Source organism: Malurus melanocephalus, unplaced genomic scaffold, assembly GCF_030028575.1.
Source record: "Malurus melanocephalus ecotype Western Australia unplaced genomic scaffold, MMel_1.1 scaffold_233, whole genome shotgun sequence".
Taxonomy (NCBI): Eukaryota; Metazoa; Chordata; class Aves; order Passeriformes; family Maluridae; genus Malurus; species Malurus melanocephalus.
Genome location: NW_026623465.1, coordinates 992,536 through 1,015,827, shown reverse-complemented (window position 1 = coordinate 1,015,827; position 23,292 = coordinate 992,536). Strand labels below are relative to the sequence as shown.

Below are 23,292 nucleotides of genomic sequence, written 5' to 3'. Positions count from 1 at the left end.
TGCAGCAAACTCTGCTGGACAATATTTTCATTGTAAAGGCCATCCAACTAGRGAGCACCACCACTCCAGAAAACTCAGTTTCTTGATGGAGAGCACAGCTGTCCCCTTTGACCCTAACCCCTTTCATGGGAAACATTTTGCCTCATTAGATCCTGAGTCACATCTCTGCTCCTCCAGGAGAAGTCTGAGAAACAGCAGCTGAAGTCATCAACACTGTGACTTCTATGCCAGACAAGAGAGTTGATAAGGTGTTGGTCTGGAGTTAGAGCTGCCTGCCTTACCGCTGCTGAAGTGTAGATGTGATGTTTCACCAGYTCCTGAAGCTTATTTATGCCCTAATGAAAGAAGATAACATCAGAATTAGATACACCTTCAGTGCTCAGGTGTAAGAGGAGGTTATTACACTCTATTTAAAGTCAATGACTGACAATGCTAATGCCTGTAGCAGTGAATTCACTTGATGAATAAGTTCCTTCATCTTCCCCTGCCCAAAGCTGGGGTGAGGAATGAAAGTTAAACACCAGATTTAAACCATCTGGCTAACCAAATAACACAGGCATGGTTTAGCCAAAGCCAGGAAGAACAGCTTTCAGCAATGACCAGGTATATTRCACAAAGTCATTCCAGCACAGCCCAGCGCAACTCAGTCAGCTCAGGATGCCTCACAGTAATGTGGGTTCTCACCTCTGTGAAAAGATAAATGAGCCTTCCATCTCTCAGCCTATCCACACCATCATTGCTGGGTACAAACACAGTGAAGGGGCCTGGTCCATCCAGTATTGCAGGCAGGCCACAGTTCTGCAAAAACAAAAGATGATTTCATCATGGATCTAGTGTGGGTCCATCAGGATGTGAGAGGAAACATTAAACACACTAAAGCAGAACTGTTGTAAAGCAAAATGTGCAAGAGGCACCAACGACAGGTGTGTGACAGAACAGAAGCATAAGTGTAAGCCACAAAAAAACACAGCTGGACAATGAAGCCACTGGTGGGAATGCAGCAAATATGAACAAAGGTGTCCTGGGCTAATGCTCCCTGCATGCTTTAAACACACAAGCACACAGACAGAGACTAAACTGTGGTCCAGAACTAAACRTGCTTTGGAGAACAACTCTCCAGGGACAAGGGGAAGGGGCTGTGGGGAGGAAGATGGGAAAGAGGCATGTAGCCTTGCTGCTTGTGCCAGATCCCCTACAGATGTGAAAACTCCAATCTTTTCCATTACATTTGCTTAGATAAAATAAGAAAATAAAAAAAAAATGACACAGAATAAAACATCCAGAAARAAAGCCAAACCACTGGGATGTATCTAAATACTGGCTTTGTACAGCAGCAATACCACAGTTTCCTGAGCAGACACAAACTCACCTCCAGTATAGTTTCAAATCTACTGAAGATCTCCATTGAAGCMAGGATCTCACCAATGGTTTTCTGCAAGAAGATACAAAGAGGGAAAACATGGCTGGGATTAAAGCAAGGTCTGAGCACATATTGGAATGCCCAGCTTGTGGTTTGCATGCAAAAATCTACAGGAGACCATCATCCTCAAAGAGATGGGCACAATCTAATGATTATTTGTTTTAATTTTAAGTATTTTTAACACAAAGACAACTTTTTGATTATAATTTCAAAATGCRATACAGACCAATTACAGAAAGCCCTCATTTGATTTTTATGTGAAAAGYGCTTTTCAATACTTGTCCTGGAAGATACATATTCTATAAGATACAAATGAAAAAGTGCTCATTTGCTATGATTTAATTCATGAAAGTAGAATTCTCTAGTAATCCMAACACTGTAAAAGCATCATTGTAAGACTTTTATCTGGCTTATGCAGTACAATTTGCTACTTCTAACAGTATTTTAATAGTCCCATTAAATGGGCCTTATCAGACCTGTAAGCAAAATAAATAGCCTTTTCCCTTTTAAAAAAGCCTCACTAATTTGGAAGATTAATGAGGAAAATTATTTTTTGTGTTTATCCGGCTGCCTCATAAAAGAGAAGAAATATGAATACTTCTGTACCTGTGGGTTTCTGAGGTTGTCAGTGCTGGTTTTTTTCCTGAGGCTGTTAACAATATGTATGATTCCATTGGCTGCGGGGAGGTTTGATTGCAAGATGTTGTACAGYTCCCCTGGCAGGTCTTGATACCGGAAAGATTTGATGTAAGTCTGGGTAACAACAATAATAAAAGGTTATTTCCTTGTGGTGTATCTGTGATTCCATCATAGAGCTATAAATCAGTGTTCCCTGCCTATGCATCAGCAAGAGGAAAGCACAGCCAGAGCTATTCTTGAAAAAGTAAATTTAAGGGATAGCCTGGGTGTAAAACAATCATCCCACTCTACTTGAGTTCGATCGATATTTTGATCCTGAGTGGTACTTTAAGTATTATTATAGAAAAAAAGATAACCTCATCTGGGACTCTCAGCACCAGAATTAAGTTTGAGTGTGAAAAATGCTTGATCACAGCTCTGGATCATAAAAGGATGCCCTGACCATCATGGCTGATTTGGATGCAACCCTGGAATTACAGCTTTGAATGCAGCTTTTATTGACTCATTATGCCTATAAGGAACATGTAACAAAGCCAAAGCACTCAGGCTCACTGAATTACAAGGCAYGTGTCTGGTTCTTCCACTTGGTACAGATCCCTGCACTGAAGCCTGGTGTGTGAGGGTGTYCCAAGGTTAACCTACAAACTGAGCACCAAGCCTTGGTGCTGCAGCCATGATTCAAGTTCAGGCCAGCACAGCTTTCCTGTGCTTTTCATTTTACCATAAGCATTTTGAATTGTTCCTCCCYGCCCTAAACTTCAGTTCACATCACTGAGGATTCTGTGTRAAACAAAGGAAGGGGAGGGCAGATYTCCCAGATCAAAAGACTCCTGAGTAAACCAACAGGAAAGAATTTTTAAAGGAGCATTGACCAGCTCAGTTCAGATTCCCCTGCTCCCAATAGTGTTTTATCCTTTTGATGTATTATGACCTGGACCTCAAGGCCAAGGCTAGATCCTCAGAGAGGAAATACAGGTTCTCCCCCTTGGCCACCTGTGAGCATGCACACAGGAAAGGTGCAGGATGGAGAGAGAGCAGTGGATACTGGAAAATGTGAGTCAGTCGGAAAAGGAAAAGGGAGCCTTCCACATCAGAACACAACAAAGAAAATTTCTTTGCTAGGAAGACCAAAGAAAATAAAACAGAAAGAGGGAAAAACAGAAACAAAAAGAGAAAATAGTCAGCATGTGGCTGCGTCCAAGCACACCAASTGCAAGGGAGCATTTAGTCTGAAGAGAGACTTTGTTGTCTCTTTCYGTGTCAGCCACATGGATATTGTAGCTGCTAATGGCCTACGGAAAAGGTCTCCTCCCTAGGACACAATGCATACAGAGACCATGAAAAGACCATTCATGAGAGAGACTCTGGCTAATTGGTGTCTGTGAGACAAGCAATGTCGTTACTTGGGGTGTCTGATCTTAAATCACCTTGCTTTGGACTGCGCAAAGGAGCTTGCTCTRATCACAGAAAAAGGTTTGTTGGTGAAGAAAGCCCATCAAGGAAACCATGCTCAAGCTCCAGTCTGTCCTATGTGAAAACAGCAGYCCAGACCTTCGGGACATTCCTTACCTGGCTAGTGAATGCCAGCTGATGTCCTGACAAGGTCCACATAGTCTTGGTTTTTATCATATCTTCTATCAAATGCAGACCGGGAACAATGTGCATTCTGCACAACTGTTCAGCAGTGGTGTCCTTTGGGGAGGAAAGCCCGCATAAAAAAGATAAATGACACGTTCTTTCAAAAACTTCATTTATCACAACACTACCTTTCTCCCAGTCAACACACAGAGAAATTCTTAGCATACAAGACTGAGATTTCCTCTTCATTTTGATTCACGGGACTAGCACTCTGGCAAAACTCCTGCCTCTGTTTGTGTACACATTCATGAGGCAGATTGATTAACCTGCAAGTGGCTTTAGAGGAATCCCCTGAACAGAAATCTACTGGAYTTGGACAATTAAAAAACTAACCTTTCATGCTCCAGATTACAGAATTTGCTGAAGCTTCCCAAACACAATATTTGCCTATACTGCACTGTGTAGGTGGTGAAGTCTAAACTGCTGAAATTACATTTAGTTTCTTCGTTTCCTCTGGGCTTACAGCATTGGTGTTTTTTAAAACAATCCTCTATCAATACTGATTTAAGYGGAACTGATCCTTGGGGGAACAGGTAGACTAGGTAATTTTGGGGCCTCTCCTGATATATTTTCTATTGATCCAAAAGTTACTATTTTTGACCATAAGTTGAAATTCAAATACTTCGGTGTAATATTTGGCCCCTTTTGAAAATCACACCTTTCYGATGGTAAAAAGCCACTTAAAGTTTTATGAATAGTATATACACAAGGGGTTTGAGCATTAAAAGAAGAATGGCCAAGAAATATTACACTTCCTGACATTAAAAACAAACTCTGTCAGTATTAAAGAGATAGAGGTTTTAAAAATAATGTGAGAGATGTAATATCCTCTRTAAGACTGCAACTTAATCAGACAATGAAAAGTATTCCCAAGAGATGGTTTCTACAAATAGTGCCTGCCAAAATTCCTCTCTTATGTCAATCAGTTTTAACAGGCTGCAGAGCTCAGGCARGAAAGAATCTTAAGACAAAAATTTGCTAAAACCCAGAGAACTTACATTGAATTCCATTCTATCAAGAATGGGAGGAAGGGATGGCACAAAGACTGTGAAGGGCCCATATTTAGTCAGCAATGTTGAGCAACCAGAAGCTGTAAAAAGAGGGACGATGTGAAGCAGTTACACAGCTATGATTTAACCCTAGCAATAATTATTCCTCCTGTTAACAGCACAATTCAATCTACACGTTATTGGATCCACGCAAGTAACAAGTATTTGTTTACAAGGARGCAGAGGGAGTTTGGCACTGCTGCCTTGTCTTCAGTTTGCTCCATCCCCCAAGCAAAATAAAAAAATAGTTACCAAACATTTTTTTGGCGACGTTTAGCTTCCTAGCAAACCTTCCTCGCAAATTTTGCTGGTTTATTTCACCCAAGAGATCTTTATAGCAACTTCTGCCATCTCCAATCTCCCCTTCTTTACACACACAGCTATGAGACAAGAATGAAACATAACAAACCATTTTAAATCAGTTTGCAACACATTCAACAAATATGAGTGGAACAACATGTCACTACCTATATTTGAAAGACCAATCCCAGCTTTAAGATCTTAGAACCATAGAATGGTTTGGGTTGGAAAAGAYTTTAAAGATCATTTAGTTCAAACTCCCCCTACCATGGGCAGGGACACCTKCCACTAGACCAGGTTGCTCAGAGCCCCATCCAACCTGTCTTTGACCACTTCCAGGGATGCAGGTAAGGGCTGAGTAACTTCTGCCTAAACTGAGTGACAGGATAAATGAGGCATATTTCTGCAAGGCAAGCAAATTTAGATCTACCCAAAGAGAATGGAGATGCTTTCTCAGATACAAACAACACAAGGATTGTCTGCTCTAGAATTCAGATTGTCACTATATATTTATTGAGACCATTCTAACTAGATAYTCAGTCAGTTCTAGTCATTACATCATTTTAAAATCTGAGAAAATGCACAAAAAACCCACAGGCTAAGTGACAACCTATCAAAGAGCTCCTATGTGACCCCTTGGCTTCAGTGAGAAGCCAGTCCAAACACATCAGGTAGCAATGGTTTGTCTGGGACTCACTGAGGGGCCCAGACAGATTAATGACTTTTCCAGAAAAGCTTATCTACATGTGAAAATCTCCGTCCTGATTCACACGGATTTGTAGTCATCACTCAGRGCCTACCAAAGATGTTTTTTCCCGTTTGGGCTTTGTCCAAGTATCRGCTCTGCTCCTTCTGTTTCAGCCATGCAAAGACATGTGACAGAGGGGAGGAATYTGACATCACTCCAGCCTCAGAGGGCTCAGTGCCAGCTGCTGGGGAACAGACATGCAAGACGGGGACTGAACACTGTGTCCTGCACTGTGCTAGCAGATCTTCAGAAAGGGAAGCCACTGTGTTTCAGTCCTGGCCTGGAGCACACCACAAGCAAGTGGACACTAATAGATTTAGCAGCATTGGAGAAGGAAGGATCAAGGAGATGGGCTTGCTCTTTCCTTCTTMAGTGTCTCAGAGAACTCTGTCTTTTTTTGAAAGCACACAAAATCCTCAGGGAAGCTTTCTCTGGTGTTTGAGAGGCCATTATGCAAAAATGATCCTATATCCAGTGTATTTCCCATCTAAGGTGTACCAACTTGTGTTGTACTCCAAAGAACTAAGCAAGGTCTGGTGTTTCTTCATTCAGAAGTCAATYAGTCAGTCTGCAACTGACTTGTCAGTCTGCAACTCTAATTTATTTATTGCTTACAGGCCCAACTAGGAGAAAAGACAAAGTTTTATCCCTCAGAAGCAAATGTGAGCAAACAAGTCACACACCTCCCTTTCAGTGATYGATTATTAACCAATAATAACCTTCTATCACCACTAGCCTGGGAATCTACATCTCCAGTTTACATCACAGAAGACTCTGCCACCCCAGATTTAAAGTGTCTTGTGACCCACATGCCAGTCATTTACAATGACTGATGCAAAACCACTTTCAATGGGTTTGCTACAAAAAGGTTATTTTCAAACAGTGACTCTGCCCCATACTCCTCAGATCACCCTCAGTTTCTTCAAAATTCAGCTCATCCAAACCCAGTTTCCATTCTAGCTGCAGAATAAGCTTCTTTATTTGCAATTTTCAAACTGGCTTACCTAGGYGTCCCCTGAGAGTTAATTTCACATGTGGCAGTTATGTCACAAAGATATTGCCGGCAATCGCTGGGAAATGCCAAACACTCGGATGAAGGAGATCTCCTACTCATCCCAGGCTTGCAAACACAAGTTGCCTAAGGGAAGGTAACACATGATCATACAGCTGCATTCATCATCTTTTAYCCCATTGGTTATCCTACAAAAGAACTGTCTGGTTTCCCTTTGCATCCGAGGTGAGGAGAACAGATTTGAGCAACACATTGACCAGTTCATTTGAAGAACTTCTCCCTCTGCCATTTTTCATACCTTGGCTGTTAYTGCCCTTACCTCTCCTGGACGTCTGTAAACACAAATTGTAGAGTTTTCTGGGCAGCCTCCATTGCTGTCAACACAAGGGTTGATGGGCTGGCAAACCTTTCCATCTCCTTGATATCCTTCTTTGCAGGTACATTGATATGTTCGTGATCCAAGAACTTTACATACAGCAAAGGGGGAACATGGAGAAGGAGTACAAGGATCCTGAGCTGTAATTAAAGAGATTAGAGGTGAGCAAAACCAAACTTCTGTTTTCAAAACAGCACTTGATGCAGCACAGCAGACTGCMAAAGGCATGGAAAGAATGAGGCATAAGGAATTTGTACTACCAAACGTCTAGAATTTCACAGGAAAATAAAATCATTTCAGACAGCAGACGTTTGGGGGTTTTTATTTCTGAGGAATTTGGATGACACCTTTTCCATGTTACTTCCATGTTATCAAATAAGAGGAGAGCCAAAAGCTTAGCCCTTAATCTTAAAGGGATTCCTGAAAAAATGTGTTCTTAAGCCTCTGCAGTGAAGTAGGCTTGGTGTTTTCAGTAATCAAACTCMTCTGCAGACAACAAAGCAATAGGATTTTTCCCAAATGGGACCATTTAGGGTCATGGAGAAGTTTCTCACCTTGGCAAGTGCTGCCCTGTTTTCTGTAGCCCAGCTTGCAGTCACACACAGCTGTCCCATCCCTCACCACACACTCGCTGTTGGCCTCACAYGTTACACCTTTGCAAAGGGGGAGCTCTGCAACCACACAGCAAAGAGAGTTTCCCTTTGAGCATGTAGGGCACTGGTAGAAGATATGATTCACCTTACAGAATACCTGGAAATAAAGGCAAATCTGCTTTCCAGAGGAGCCCAAGCTGGCACAAAAGTCAGAGGATTTGAGCAGTGCAGGCAGATCTAAGTCCCTGGCAGCCCAGTCAGTCAGGTTCCCCAAGGCTGAGAGAAGGGATCTAGCTGATTTCCAGAGAAATGAACAGAGGCACGAAGAGATGGGACTTCTTGACTGCTGTCACAAAGTCAGGAGTAGACCCCAGCTCTTCCCTCTATCTCAATCTCCAGTGCTCAAATCATCTTTCATCTATAGTCCCAACCTACTCATTGCCCCGCTGCTCYTTTAGGGACACATGCACCCAATCCCATATGAGAGGTTAGCTCTCCCCTCTGCAGCTTCCAGTGCATTTACCTTGGTCACACCTGGGGCCTGTGTAGCCCCCATAGCACGTGCAGCTCCCGTTCCCAGTGACGCCGCTGTTGCATTCCCCGTGCACACAGTCACACTCTGCAAGGGAATCCAGACAAACCTCCCTTCAGCTGCCAGGCAGTGCCAGGGAGCACAYTGGCCATCTGCCCTTGGACTTGGCACCCTGACTTCCCACCAATAATCCACTAGCTCCTTTTAAAAGTTGGCCATGCCAGTCAGAGCTTTGAGAGGATAAACTGCATGTCCTGGGCTCAAGAAGACGAGGTAAGAGCAGCCCTCAGTGCAAGATCTAGACCAGTTTCTCAGGCACATGTTTTAACACATGAGCACAACCATCAGGATCACACCTATCTCATCTCTGTGGACACAAGGAAACAGGGCCTAGACAAAAAGGGCTCCTGTAACAGCCAAGCTGCACTGGTCAAAAATCACTTCCCAAAATACCATACAAAAGAGGCAGCACAGTGTGTAATAATTTTTTTATAGAGGGCAACAAGGAAGAAGCTGGGAGACAAGAGAGGCAGTTACAGGAGTCTGAAAAACAGTTGTGAAGGGATTGTAGGTTTATTCAGGGATGTAGGTAACAGCATGGTTAAAGAGAAGAAACTGGGATAGCYCTGGTAAGGGGGAGAGAGAGARAGAGAGAGATTTACAATAGGAAAAAATGGCTGAGCATCATTTGTCTAATGGGACAGTGCAGAAGGGCACAAACACGAAATGCTCTGCTATTGAACACTGCTAGCTCTCTGTCACTCTCCCCATCTCCAACACCTTCCTCACTCAATCACTTCCCCCTCCTTCCTTGTTTTCAGTTATTTTTGTGAAGGTTTCACTTGAATGACTTGTTCTTACCTGACTGACAGTCTGGGCCAAAACGATTTTCATCTTGGCAATTCTGGCAGGCATACCCACTGTATCGTTCCTAGAAGGGCCGCAAAATGTGCCAGATATTATTTTTCTGTATCACTCTTGGGATTCTTCCCAACTCCATACCCTCATCAACAATGTTTTAGTGCTATTGCAGACCACACCAACACTGCAGGAAAACCACGGACACTGATGCTGGAATGAAAGGAGCTGCAAATGGCCTTCCAGGCAGAAGGGCAGCCTTCATCCAGAGCACCTGCACAGACACCTCACAAACAACTCCCTCTTACAAACACATCACCCTCAGGGCAAATCATGCACTGACCTTGCAGAGGCAGGTCCCATTTTTCTGCAAACCATCCAAGCATGTCCCACGGCCATTGCAGGGATTTTCAAAGCCACCTGGACACTCTAGCAGGTAAGAGACAGGCCAGATGAGATTAGACCAAACAACCAATACCTTTCCATTTCTTCCTCCCCCAGGTATTCCCATTGCAGAAATGTAATTGCCTCTTCACCAGCAAATTATCCAGCCCAACTAACACTGGCTCAGAGCTGGTGAATATGGCCGCGTGGCACCATGGAGCAGTTGGGCTGCTAAGAAAAGCCTTTTAGGAAAAGTCTAAGGAAAAGTCCCAACAAGCCATAACTGACTAAATTTCARCAAAGGCACTGAAGCATTTTTTGATGTTGGGCCCCTACTGCCAGCAGCACTGAGAGGTGAGRGCAGCTCTGGATCTCGGGACAGACAGGAGTCTGCTTTGCAAAGATACTGAGCCTTTTCAGCTCTCCCTGACTTCATGAAGAGATGGAAGTGTGCCCAAAAATACAMAGTTCACACATCTTTAGAGTGGGGTACCCCCAGATTCGGGGGACTATTTCTGGTAATTTTAGGCATGTGATTCCTCTGATGAAACCAGCTGCTTATTCAAAGCCTGTGTGAGAACAGGCCCAAGCACTCAAAGAATCTCCCATTTTCTGCAGAAASGGTATCTGGAGGGTGTCTTTCCTTATTCCATCAGTCAAATGTGTGAGAAATGTTTGGCTTAGTAGGTCTTACTTTTGGATTTTTGAAACAAGACAAAACAAATTCTCATTACTTGGCATAAATCTGAGTGGGAGTTTTGGGATGGTTATGTTCACCTTGGGTTGGAATTGCTCAGTATTTTCTGTGGCTCAATGGCTGATCAACTCCTATAGAGCAGCACACGTGGCACACGCGCTGCAGACTAGAAGGATATCAGAAAGATCTTCCTCTTCCTTTGGAAACTTTTGTAAAGAGGAACAAAAACATCCCTTTCCAAAAGTTTATTTTTAAAGAAGAGACAAAAGGAAGTGCCACCACAGGAGGTTATGTTATGTGTTAAATGTAAGGGGATTGAACTCATCTGGAACAGAGAGATTAAATGCTGAACAGCCAGATATGCTCCCAGACAGATGGAGACCTTGTAAGTATTTAAGGAATAATGAAAATTAATCACCTCAATGTATATTTAATGCCTTCTATTAAAACTGGCTTGACCTGTTCAACAGCTAGAGATTATAAAAAACCCCAAAACTTACCAAAGCACTCTGTACCCCAGAATCCTGGACAGCACTTTTTCGCCTCAATTTCCTTCTTACACATGTGATGGCACCCTGGCAGGGAAAGGGTATTTTCTCCTAACTTGACAGAGTATCTTAAAAAGAACAATCCAGAATTATGATTATACCACAAACCTAGCACAGGCCTGCTGGAGGGTTTCTAAGCAATCACACTGCAGTTCCCTGAGCTCTGAAGGGAAGGAAGGRCCCTCACCCCCTGTTCCATGCATAAACACAAGTGGGTTTCACTCCAGTTATGTTTTGTCTAAAGAGACCCATTGATCTGAGCCTCAAAGATTGGTTACAAGAAATCTGTCAGGGACTGGGCATGAGACAGAGTCTTGCATCAGGATGGAAACCTTGGGTGCTGGAGGGTTAAACAGCATAGAAACAAACAGGATTTCCAGGGTGACTCAGCATTCAACTTCACATCTAAAATAAGCATAAARGAACAAAATCTTCTTTCAGGACTTGCCCCTTTCTGTCTTTTACTAAAGATTCCAGATGGAGATGCTGCAAATTTGGATTTAATACCTGTGTTATTCACAGATTCTTTATTAAATCTTGGTCAAATGCCTTAAATCCCTCAAAGAGGCATCTTCTTTTCAACCCATCATCCCTCCTCTCCACACACAGGGTGAGTCCTGGGTGCAGTGCCTCTTGTTYAGCACGTACACAGTACAAAACTATTCTTGGGTCTGTCCAACAACCGCCACAAGAGCAGATAACACGCAGAAAAGCTGCATAGACTCACATTATTCTTACACTTCATTTTATTTTTGGCACCACATCCTTCCCAAAAGGAACTTGGAAATKGTCTCAATAGCATTGCTGCTTTGGCTACAATCTGACTCCTGTGTGAGTGCAAAAACTGCTATAAGCTGCAAAACTGCCACTGCTATTTTTAAAGTATTTTGAGGGAATCACAGATAGAGCAGACAATGGAGCTATATATTAACAGTTAACATACACTGCTGAASACATACACAAACAATAATCTATAGTGTTTCATTTCACAAAAGTCTCCAAGTAAATTCAGTTTTCCTTCATCCTTTTCCTACCAGCCAAACTCAACAGAATATGAGCAAGGAACACATGAACAAGCAATTGTCATAAAGTGAACTAGGAAGGTAAAAAGTTCAGAGGATTATTGCTGGAAGCTGGGAGGATATACAAGGGGAACTATCATTATATTATTTTCCTAATAAGCCACTAAGGAATTCTGGGTCTGAAACAGCTTTCTGTGCTACCTCTGTTAAATTGCTACAGCAGGATTAGCAAACTCAGGTTGTTCGGGGCAAGTTAAGAGGTTATGGTAATTTAATTTGTTGTGTGTGTATAGAACCTGCCCAGCAAAAAGTCTGTGGGATTTGCAAGGAGACAAAAGCAACAATAATAGAGGCCATACACCCATTTTTCCGCATTTGAAAACAAAACTCCTTGGACCTTTAGACTCAAAACCGCGTGTGTGTTCTCCTGAACCTGCACAGCAGGGCTGCACCAAAAGCATAACACAGTTAGGAAATAAGGCTTACCTGCAGTCCCTCACCCCATATCGTTGGGTGGTCTTTAACCAGCCTCTTGGACACAACATTTTAGTCACTGCAGCACAAGAAGTACATGCTGTATTCGAGGTGAACATCGTCTTGACATTGCAGTGCATGGATTTTAACTTAAAAAGAAAAAACAGAATGGAAATAGCCCCAAATTAAATTATTATCCTAGGCAYTTATCTTGCCAACTTGTAATATCTTTATCTAGTTGCACCATTCTTTAGATATCACTGGGGAGGGCAGTGGTCAGTGCAGGTGCTGGGKGGTACCACACACTCCCATGGCTAAACCCTCCTGCCATGGTGCTCCTTGCTTGAATCCACCTGGATCTCAGCTAGAAGCAACAGGGCAGATCACAGCTGTCTCATCCTTCCCCTATGTCCCACAGCAAAAATTTTAACCATTTCTAAAATAGTCACAACAGTGCGCTGCTAATTTCAGCTGGCCTTTTACAAATGTGTGGTAGTGGTGTGTGAGAACAAGCCCTAAATGAATAACCCTCGCCAGAAGACACTGAATTAAAAGGCAACACAGCATTTCYCTTTTCCATGCCACTGATGTGATCCAGTTCACTGGGTGTTTCATGGGACTACAGAGCTGATTGTGTTAGTTCTGCCCATTTCCCAGAGCCAGGAGCTGCTCAGAGAAATACTTGTCCCAGCAATTGTCTTTGAGAMGGTGCAGGGGGTGGGTGAAAAGGAAAGGTGCTCTGCACCTCTCTGAATATCCCGATGCTWTGACCTCAGGTGAGAAGGATTCCATAAACATCGGCATGAAGATCAGATAATAGACTTGGATATACCACAAGGCTGCTGATTAAATCAGCACAAGTCCCTCCACCCAACCAGAATAACTTTAAGGGTTATTCAGGGCTTTCCTGCACCCCTGCACAGCCACGGTTCTCCAAATGAAACACAGCCAGAGCAGATGACAAAGTGCAGCCTCGGAGCGAATGAYCATCATCACATGCCAACCTGTCATTAAAACTCGTGACTTTGCTCCAAAATTGTTTCCTTGAATTTTTAAACTTCTGGAAACAAGCAACTGCATGGAAACCTCACTGCTAATTTTTAAAAAATATAGTATTTGYCACTGCTGATGACAGAGAAAAGCTGGGGAACATGAGCTATGTATGCCCCAAAAGGTCATTGACTGGAAAAAACCCACAGAGCTCATCTCAACTCTGCCTCTACAGGCACTGTATTTTCTAAAAATAAAAACATTAGATCAAATTTTGGGAGGAGGCCTTGATCTGGAATTTGTAAGCCAGTCCTGAACAATGCTGTTAATGCAGCAGCCCTCCTGTCCCCAGAACTCCTTGATTTGGATTCCCATCAGCAATCTCAGCTTTGCTTCCTCTGAACTTAAGCCCAAACACATACATTTAGTCTCAAGGCAAGGGAGGAAGCATGGCTTCCCATCAGTTATCAAGAGCTCAGGAAGGCCCTCCCAGCTGATAGCCAGCAGACCCTGTCAGGAAAACCTCCTGAGAGATAACCTTCAAGTCTCAAGTCCACAGGGACGTGTCCCTGGAGTGCTTCCTGACTTGTTCCCTCTGACTGGAGTCGTTGAGCTTTTTCTCATGTTTATGGATCCACCKTCTGCATCCATCCATGCAAGAATGCTGCCCAGTGAAGGAAATTACTCCTGCATCTGTGGTTGCCCTTCCCACAGATATTAACTTCTAGTTGTGCTTCTGAGGCTTTCCTACCATACAGCAACCTCCAGTTCCCCTGGTAGCAGAATCCCCAAGAAACCTGTTGTGTCAAAGACTCTTTTATATTATAAACAATTMAAAACCAATCTCAGATCCACCAAAYMCCCCTCTCCATGTGCTGTGAGCACCAGCTTTACTAATGYTCTCCAGCAGAACAGAGATCAGCTTTGCTGTTCTTACACTTCCACCCTACTGGAACACAGAGTAGCCAGAGGAGATTTCCTGTTTTTCATGGGGCAAAGCAGAGGACAAACAATATGGATGAATAAACAAGATGCTGCCTTGAGAGTACTCTGCCTCTAAAGATCAGCAGTGTCAYTTTTGGGGTAGGGAAGAATTCCCTCCAGCCATCTGGCTGGAGTTTAAATTAGGACTCCAGACTAAAGCTGGGCTTTTGGAAGGAGCCAACTGAAGCCAGGCACATGTAACTCACAGAACAGCACAGCTCCTGTCTTTCTAGTCCCATCAGATGCCAGGTTTAGCCTTCCCTTAGACAATCTCTCAGATAAAGGAATGGGAAGATACCTGAGGAAGAAATGCAAATGTGCACTCCTTTCTGAGAGTTAGAATTATGCCACAAACCTTTACCAGGTATCAAAAAGACCACACAAATAYCAGAGCATAAAACACTGAAAATAATAAAGAAATTAAAATTCTCCAACCTTCTATTTCATCTCTACTTTCAGGCATCAGACAYAGTTGGGCCATTAAATGTATTCTCTGTCATGGTGGTGGAGGAAGACACCATTATTCATATATTATTYTATTTTCCTTCTCTATCCTTCATCAATGTAGCTCAATTTCTCAATGGAAATGAAGARTGGGAGAGGTGGATGTCTGTCATTSCTCCCTGTTTAATYGTTTAATTAYTTGCAGACCTCTAAGACAAGACAATCATTGTGGAATCCCCTCTACCCTACTGGGACACTTCATAAGCTTTAGGCAGCTTTCCAGTAAGACCTTCCCCTTTTTATAAGGAAATATGCTTGTGTCAGCAGCAAAAGGCAGGAGGAAAGAGGAAGAAAACAGCTGAGTGGAAAAGTATTAAAAAAACATTTCCCTTCTTCTCTGAGTGACAGAAGTGATGAAGCAGTCATTTTTCTGGAGAGTTTTGCTTCTTAGGAAAGCAGAAGAGGGAATCAAGGAACATAAATGCAACAGYGCAGCTGGAGAGGATGGAAGACAGACAGAAGTTTGAGTCCTGGGGCACAGCCTCSTGGAAGACAATGATGCACTGCTCCCTTGGGCTCATTTTTGACTTTTGTTTCTAAATGTGAAGCCACTGGGAAGGAAGCAGAGGGAATGTCCGTCCCTGTGATACAGCAGTATTGCCTGATGACAGTCACAGTTCTGATCTGGTGATGTTGTGAGCCTGGACTGGGTCACATTTTGTGTACAAAGGAACAGAAAAGGAGGTCTGAYGCTATCAAATATCTCCAAAATGAAAAGAAGCTTTTAAAGCAGAAGACACCCAGCTGTAACAAAAAGAAAAGTCAGGGTGCCTCTGTCTTCCAGGCTGGGCTACGCTCTCTCCCTGCACTCAAACGCTCATGCAAGAGCAACCAGTGTTCACTGCACTCAGCTGAGACACATCGAAGCTTCAGGATGCTGCAGTGCTTCCTTCCCTCCTCTCTGAACAGATGATCCTCACTTCTCAAGTGCTCATTTCTCATATTCCATCTCAAGAGAATAAGCTGGGAAGTATTTCATAAGGCCTTGTTTCATTCCTCTCATATTCACCCTTTATCTTTTCCTCCCAAACCATAACACAAATACTTCTGCATGGCAAAAATCTCAAGGAAGAAAGAAAAACACATTTGGACGTCAGTGCTCGGCTCCAACAATCCTGGGAGCAAGTTCTGGAAATAGCCATTATCTAATGAATCACCAAGTTTCCAGTGCATTTGTCCTTCACAAAACAGAGCTGTAGACACATGCTTGAGTCATTATAGTCATGTACTTCCCCGAGAAGTTCTCAGTAACACTTGAACTGAACAGAACAGCAATTCCTGGACACACAAACCCTTCACACTTGTTCAAAGAAGACACTTCTCAGCATGAAGATGAACAGTCAAGCTCAAAGATCACATAATGTAAGATCTCCTATTGCCCTGGGTGTTTTTCAGCATCTCAGCTGCAGAGCACTGGAAACATGGGGATGCTGAGAGCACTGTCCTCCTTTCCCACCTGCCTCCATTCCTCCTCCAGCACAGCCTGGATTGGCCTTCTCCCAGCAGAAAAACTTCCATGGTTCTCACGTCTGCTGCATCTTCCCCAGCCCATAGCAAGAGGTATAAAAACTAAACAAGACTAACAAATTCACTGTCATGTTTGAACCATTAAAGCTGAGCATTGAGGTAACATCACTGAAAAACAGCAGAAAATCTATTCTCTCTCGTTAACCCCTGTAAGCCAACAAAACCCTTCTGTGGAATCACAGCACTTCTATTCCAATCAGATCCAATGTGTATCCTAAATTTCCAGAGAAAGCATCATTAGATCCTCATTTTCCTTATCTCCCATTATAACCTTTCCAATGTTTCTTCTCTTTCTCCATAAAGAGGCAACTTTTTGAAGGAAAAGCTCTAAAAGGAAGTTATTCCTCGATTAAATAAACTGCTCCAGAGGTGATTCAAAATGTTTCACTTCTCTGTAAGTGGGCACTCACTACCTGATAATGTAAYTGTCCCATGCCAAGTCAGACTCCTCAGTGATTACATTGATCAACAGAGTCTCAAAGCAGAGACCCACATTTCCACTTGCACCAGCTGAAGACATGAGCCCATGTCTGAGGAGACAATCTGGAACCCACGTTTCCAAACTAAATCCACCCCTAGAGACACGTCACGTTTGTGCTCAAGCCACTTTAATAAWCCTATGAGCCTTCCTAGTAGTCATTTATGCCCCTTTTATGAAAAAGTCTGTAAAACAGCTTCCACCCAAAGGTCTGACATGGAAGCATCTTTCCAGTCCTCTGGCTTTTTCTAAATCAAATCCTTAAGACTCACACATCTGTCCACTCCCCACAAGGCCCTGCTTTGTCAATCAGGACAAGACAATCCTCCACAGGGAGTTTCCTGTCCCCAGGGAATTTCCAAATGCTCCTCACAACTCCTGGCTTAGCAGACAGGTTCATTCCTCCAACAGCAGGACACAGGGAGGCAGAAGACAATATAATGTGAATTAGTGTGAATTCCAGCGCACAGAAACTGGGCTGCCTCTCCATGGAGTCTAAAGGACAGATCTACAAAGGCATCACACATTTTCCTAGATGCTGCTACTAAACACAAGAATGGAGAGGAAGGAATCAGAAGAAAATCAATAAAACCGAAATAAAATGGAAACTATTCAATCCTTACTGGGGAGCTCTTGGGAAATACACTTGAAACAAACTGTGGCAAAGGAACAAATTGATGTGATTGTAAAAATTTTTTTAAAGTAAAATTCTCCTGGGAAACTTATGGACCAGTCCTGACGGATACTAAGTTCCCACCTCACATACTGAAACCAGCGGAAGATGCTGAGTATTTTCCTCTGATATTGCTATTTTCAAGTTCAGTGCCRAACCTAGACACAAATTTAATCTGATTTAAAACTCAAGCAGCGCCCTTCAACTTTATTTTTAGTTCCTTAGTTTGGACTACAGAGAAGATACCTTATAGCCCTACAGCTTTAACAGATGTTATTCCGCACCTAACTAAATGTAAATGAAAAAATAAATTATGGAGAGGACTATTTCCTAACACACAATCATCCAAATATGAAGAACTGTTCAATTAAACAAAGACTCACAGACTTACCTTCTGACTCTGGCAGTCAGCTGTGGGAGTGAAGCATGCTGCTAAGAAGAAAAACAGCAATCCAGGAGGATGCATTTTCATGCTTTTACAGGCAGGACCCTTTCCACAAAAGGGGTGGCGAGAGAGGCTGCAATTTCGGTAAGATAACACCGCCTACTGAGAATCAGATCCAAGACAAACCAGAGGTTAAAAGTAAACAGGGAGAGAGCATTTTTGCACTGTGCTTTTTGGCTGCAAAGCCTTCAGAAATGGATCTGCTGCTTCTAGCGTTATTTCTGAATCAACATAACCTTTTTCTTTCCATTCTTTTTTTAAATGCACAAGCAGAACTCCTTAGTAAAAGGTTTACTCAAAACAGGAACATCTACGGATTTCCTCTTACATATCAGTTCAAAACAGAAGGAAGGAAATCCTTAGTTTTCAACTAATTGGAATGAAAAGAGGTTAACTGTATGCTTAACAGAAGGCAAATCCAATGGGCAAACTTAAATACCATAAATTCATGAAGGGTAAGTTAATTTCCTTTTGCCACCCTTGTGAATATGTCCATAACACCTCAAAATGAAGGTAGACCCAACCACTGCCTATCCCAAACHATGCAAGAACAAAGCAACATGAGTGACAGGCCGTGCTTCAGAGCAGGAATGAAGCACATTGCATCAATCAAGCACTTTGGGCAGACTTTGATTTTTTTTTTAATACAGTTGACTTTCTCAGCAAGAAAAGCACCACATTTTGTAGGTGCTATGGCAGCAGTGGCAAAATTTATAGTTTTCCAGACACTCTGCTGACAGCTTGATGAATCCAAGGAGCACTTCCATAGCACTCAGAACTGGGAAGTCCCAAAACAGCATTAAAAAAAAAATACTAACCTGATGTATAGTCTGCAATTTATATTCTCCTTTTGAACATTAAAAAGAATTGATTAYTGACAGATTTTACATGGCCTTTGTCTCTCTACACTGCCAAGAGAGCACACTATACTGAGCAGTCTAAGGACTGCTTTGTTTAGCAACAAATCTCACCAAGCAGTGAGGGATTTTCACATTTTCAAGCCATTAACAGTACGTGAAGGTGCCTAAATGAAACCAGGACAGGGAGCCATTCTTGTGTTTATGTAAATAATGAGAGCATTAATACTCTTTTGCCCCTGCTTCCCAACAAAGACACACAAGCTGTAACATATGAGGTACATAGGAACYGCTGTACTTACTGGTGCCGTTAGCTGTGCTTTACTTCTGCCTTCATCCTACAGGGAAAGCCAGCATGATGAACAGGCAGCCTTGTTATATATCCTGCACTAACAGGAAGCAGATAAGGCACACAACCATCCACTGTAACCCATGTGAGAAGTACCAGCCCACAGCTCAATCCAACAGTTCAGCCCACTGCCACAGGACAAGTGCAGCCCTGGGACTGTTGCTGCCCAACTGGTGCCACTCTGTCAAGGTCACAGGGTTCACACTGCTCTGGAAACACTTGGCACCCTGAAGGTCTTCAAAATGAGGCAGAGGCATGACAGATCAAGCCAGCTCTGATAGCATGGGAAAGTCACAAATGGACAATGGGGACATTCTAGTAGAGAATGGAAGCTGTGCAGTGATTTCTTTGCCTACAGTCACAGCACTGGGCAGGCCATGGAAACACAAGAATGAGGCTGCTTCTCTGCCTCATGATACCCCAGGATGYTGAAGACTGTTGATGGGTTTTCCAAGAGCTGGTTGTATGACATAGGGATTAAGTTGCCAGCATCCACACAGAGCTGATAAGCTYTTAAGGTGAAAATATCTCATCTGGGGCACTTGAAGATGCATTGGCTTGTTTAATGGATCTTCAGACAGTTTTCTAAATGGCTCAGCACTGAAAATAGTACAGGGCAAGAAAAGACACACAAAGGCTGATTCCAAGACTTTCCACTGCTGCTTATCATCACTGTATCTGACCTACTGCAGGGGAACGAGGAAGGGAGAGAAATGCTTGGTGAAATTCCTGTCTGAATTAAGTAAATCAGATTCACAGYGACATCAAAAGGTTCACAGCCAGCTTCCTTATCTGACCTCACCTCAATTAAAGGCAAGCAATAGAACAGCAATACACAGACTAAAAATGCAAACAGTGASTAATGCCATTGTACAGCAGCAAAGCATAAACTGAAAAATCAAAAGGTCATCTGTCATTAGATGTTGCTTTCCTGACCAAGAAGCATAAGCAGCATGATTCAGTCGCTGCCTAAGGACTGCTCTGAGAGAATGCAAACTTTGCTGATCACTGCAGGYGGACCTGGAACACCAAACTCTGCAACAACTTTGGATATTCACGGTTCTGAAAATTAGTAAGAAGGTGAAATACCAGCAATCTCTAAATTAATGGGTGGCCAAGAACCATTAATAATACTCAGTGCACAGATGCCAAGATGCTCACAGTGGCAGTACAGTTGGCAGTGCCATCAAAGACAGCAACACCAGCATAGAAACAGCACAGGGAGCAAAAATGAAACAAACAAGAACAAATTACTGCTCCATGTACACTGTGTCTGTTCTCTTCTGAGAGACAGATTCCTCCCAGGCAGATAAATGTATTTTTTCATGGATGACATCTTTAATTTTTTGATTCCCCTGTTTTGTCCAATACTCTTCAAAACTGTCAACAAATAGAAACCCCAGTTCCCTCACTTGTTTCAATGTTAGACCAGCTCATGCACAGAAGCATCTCCACAAAGTGTTTCAAACCCCCAAAATCTCATAAAGCAAGATCCTGAGATTTGCCAGACAGCCTTCATAAAAAAATTTAGGCAAGGCTTGTAAAGATCTAATGGCAGAACACACAAATGGCCCTGTGCAGGCAGGGTAGGAGGATTTTGTTCACACCCTAGTCTATGTTTGATTGAAATAGGATGGTGCAAATCCAACTTTAAAACAAAGAGTAGGATTTGTCAACTGTCAGTCTCAGTGTTTATCTCTGAGATTTTGCACGTGGGCTTTTGTTTTGGAAAGCATGGAGATTGACTTATCTGTCAAGTGTCCCCGGCCCACAYGACAGAAGGTGGCTGGTTTAGCAGGAGAAGTCACAAACATGTGCCTCAGAAACATCTTCAAATTCTGGCTCTGATTTGTTCTAGATGATTTCTACAAAACTCTAATAATTTACCTTGTGGGCTCTGTCTCCCCAGTCATCAGCATGTTGTTGGCAGCAGGAATGCTCAGGATTTTTCGCTCTCAAGGAAAAATTCCCTCTCTTTTTGCTTTATGCATTGATGACAAGTTGGGTCCTCTAATGCAGCTTATCTAAGACCCGGCATTTTTATTGTGTACACATTAACMTTTAGAGTGAAGAAGCTGCTGGCAAGAATTACTAAACCTGTTCCATGGGAAAACCAAAACCCCACCTGGATAAAGGCAAAGGATAAAACTACAAACCCTTCCAGTCTCTCTGCCTGTGTCACACACTGTGTTTCAAAATGCTGGATCACCAGCTCTGGTTACTGAAGTCTGTGCAGCTCTGACCAGATTGGGCAATTTCCTGCTATTGAAATCTTTTGTTTAGAAACTACAGAGCCAAGGCAAGTGATTTACCATCCAGTCCATCTTGCCACACAGCTTCTCTGGGAACTGAACATTTGGTTACATCCACAGAAGCTTGTTGTCTGCTCTGATCTACAACTTCATGTTTTTCCTCATGTTGCTGCTTTTCTGYCTAAGATTTGGTATGTCTGAAGATTTGTACTGCAGAAGTACCCTTTCTGATTAGAATGCAATTAAGATGCAGTAGCATTTTGTGTTACTTCAATTAAAGAAACCTGCCTCCTTATCAGAGCTGGTAAGAAGGCAAGCCAGAGGGACTGATGGAAATATATCACTGTGCAGCACATCTGTAGCCAGGCAGATCAGAGTTCTGTAAAGCAGCATGGGAATGGACACAGGGAACAGACAGGATGCAGGTCACTGTCATGTCTTTTTGCAGAGAAAACAGTTTAGCTCAGGTCAGCACCTCATATACTTTCCTTCCTAATGATATTCATTTACGATTTTTCAATTGTAATACAAGGGAAGTTTGAAAACCTTTGGCCAGATCCTTGGCAGATGACACTGAACGAAAGTAATTGCCTGGGTCTTCCTAGGGTGGGAAATATCTACATCAGCTGCAAAGCCAGAACACAGAAGTTTGAAAGTTCAGGAGACTTTTCCGACAAAGGTCTCCCACCTGCCTCTGTGTGTTTTTAGCCATAACTTCAGCTACTCATATATTGTCCCAATGTTGAGCGAGGGTTGGAAGTTGTAAAGGACKTGAGGACAAAGGGTTACTAAAGAAAAACATGCTTGGTAGTACTCTTGCAAAAAGAGAAGAAGAAATCAAGACTGTTCTATGTGACCTCAGTTATTTACAGCAACTCCATTCTGCAGAACTTGCTGTAGAAACTAAACTTGGTGTGGAAAATTCTGAGAAATCTTTATGAACTGAAGCAATCAGTTCAGTTTCAAGATGAACGATTGCATTTTCAAGGAAAACTCAYTTAAATCCCTGTATTTAGGAACAAAAGACTACATTAAAAATAAACAATAAAGACATGAGATTGGCACCGAGGAATGACAGTTTATAATTTTTTTCAGCTTAATATTGCACTTAAATGAGCAGAAATGCACACCCACAAAGCACTAACTCCTGCAAGTTCTAACAGAGGATCTCTCCTCTGGAGACTGAGAGAGTCTGAGCCATTCATGCTGGAAAAAAAAGCAGGTCCAGGGAGACCTCACTATAGCCATCAGTATTTAAAGAGGTTTTTTATGAAGAACTTTTTACATGGGCAGATAGTAATACAASAAGGGGGAAAGACTTTTAATTAAAAAGAAGCAATTTAGATTAGATGTTAGGAAGAAATTCTTTACTTAGAGTCACTGGCACAGGTTGCCCAGAGAAGCTGTAAATGCCCCATTCCTGGAAGTGTTCAAGGCCAGACTGGATGAGGCCCTCAGCAAACTGATCCAGTGGGTGGCATCCTRACCCAWGGAAGGGGGATTGGAATGAGATCATCTTGAAGGTCCATTGCAACACAAACCATTCTATGATTCCACGGAAGTAGAAAGCGATCAGATATCTGCTAGCAGGAGAGAAGGGGATTTCTTGTTTCGGRTTTGATTGGGCTGTCATTTCAAGTTTAACCACAGATACTTTTTTTTTCTGCAATAAAATATGAAAAAGAGACCTTGCCTGCTTGAAGTATGTAACAAGCAGGRGATTATCCCTGCTTATTCTAAAACAAGAGCTTCTGATACCCAGCAATATATCAAAATACTTTTCAACAGTTGGATTATGCAGAGGATGCTTAGAAACAGAATTCCTGTCTGTCTCAAGCACAAGGCATCTCCCTGGACAGGCCTTATAAATAAGGTGGAAGCAGGGCTGACTTATCCAGAAGCAATGACAAGTATAACACCTCATATTAAAGACAGAGATCTAT

The 23,292-nt window shown here is 42.6% G+C and overlaps 1 protein-coding gene across 1 annotated transcript in view; it reads right to left on the bottom strand.

Moving 5' to 3' along the window:
* The window catches only part of STAB1 (stabilin 1), a 53,048-nt gene extending 34,796 nt beyond the window's left edge, over positions 1–18,252 (bottom strand). Inside the window, exons 1-16 of the mRNA XM_057374771.1 lie at positions 17,838–18,252; positions 12,303–12,439; positions 10,747–10,862; positions 9,509–9,594; positions 9,169–9,238; positions 8,299–8,394; positions 7,737–7,853; positions 7,126–7,322; positions 6,799–6,932; positions 4,999–5,126; positions 4,696–4,787; positions 3,629–3,751; positions 2,027–2,173; positions 1,370–1,432; positions 685–798; positions 282–335 (exon numbers count right to left, since the gene is read on the bottom strand). Coding sequence (XP_057230754.1) covers positions 282–335; positions 685–798; positions 1,370–1,432; positions 2,027–2,173; positions 3,629–3,751; positions 4,696–4,787; positions 4,999–5,126; positions 6,799–6,932; positions 7,126–7,322; positions 7,737–7,853; positions 8,299–8,394; positions 9,169–9,238; positions 9,509–9,594; positions 10,747–10,862; positions 12,303–12,439; positions 17,838–17,918 — 1,755 coding nt within the window. The 5' untranslated portion in view covers positions 17,919–18,252. The remainder of the gene's footprint in view (positions 1–281; positions 336–684; positions 799–1,369; positions 1,433–2,026; positions 2,174–3,628; positions 3,752–4,695; positions 4,788–4,998; positions 5,127–6,798; positions 6,933–7,125; positions 7,323–7,736; positions 7,854–8,298; positions 8,395–9,168; positions 9,239–9,508; positions 9,595–10,746; positions 10,863–12,302; positions 12,440–17,837) is intronic.
* Between the last annotated feature and the right edge of the window lie 5,040 nt (positions 18,253–23,292).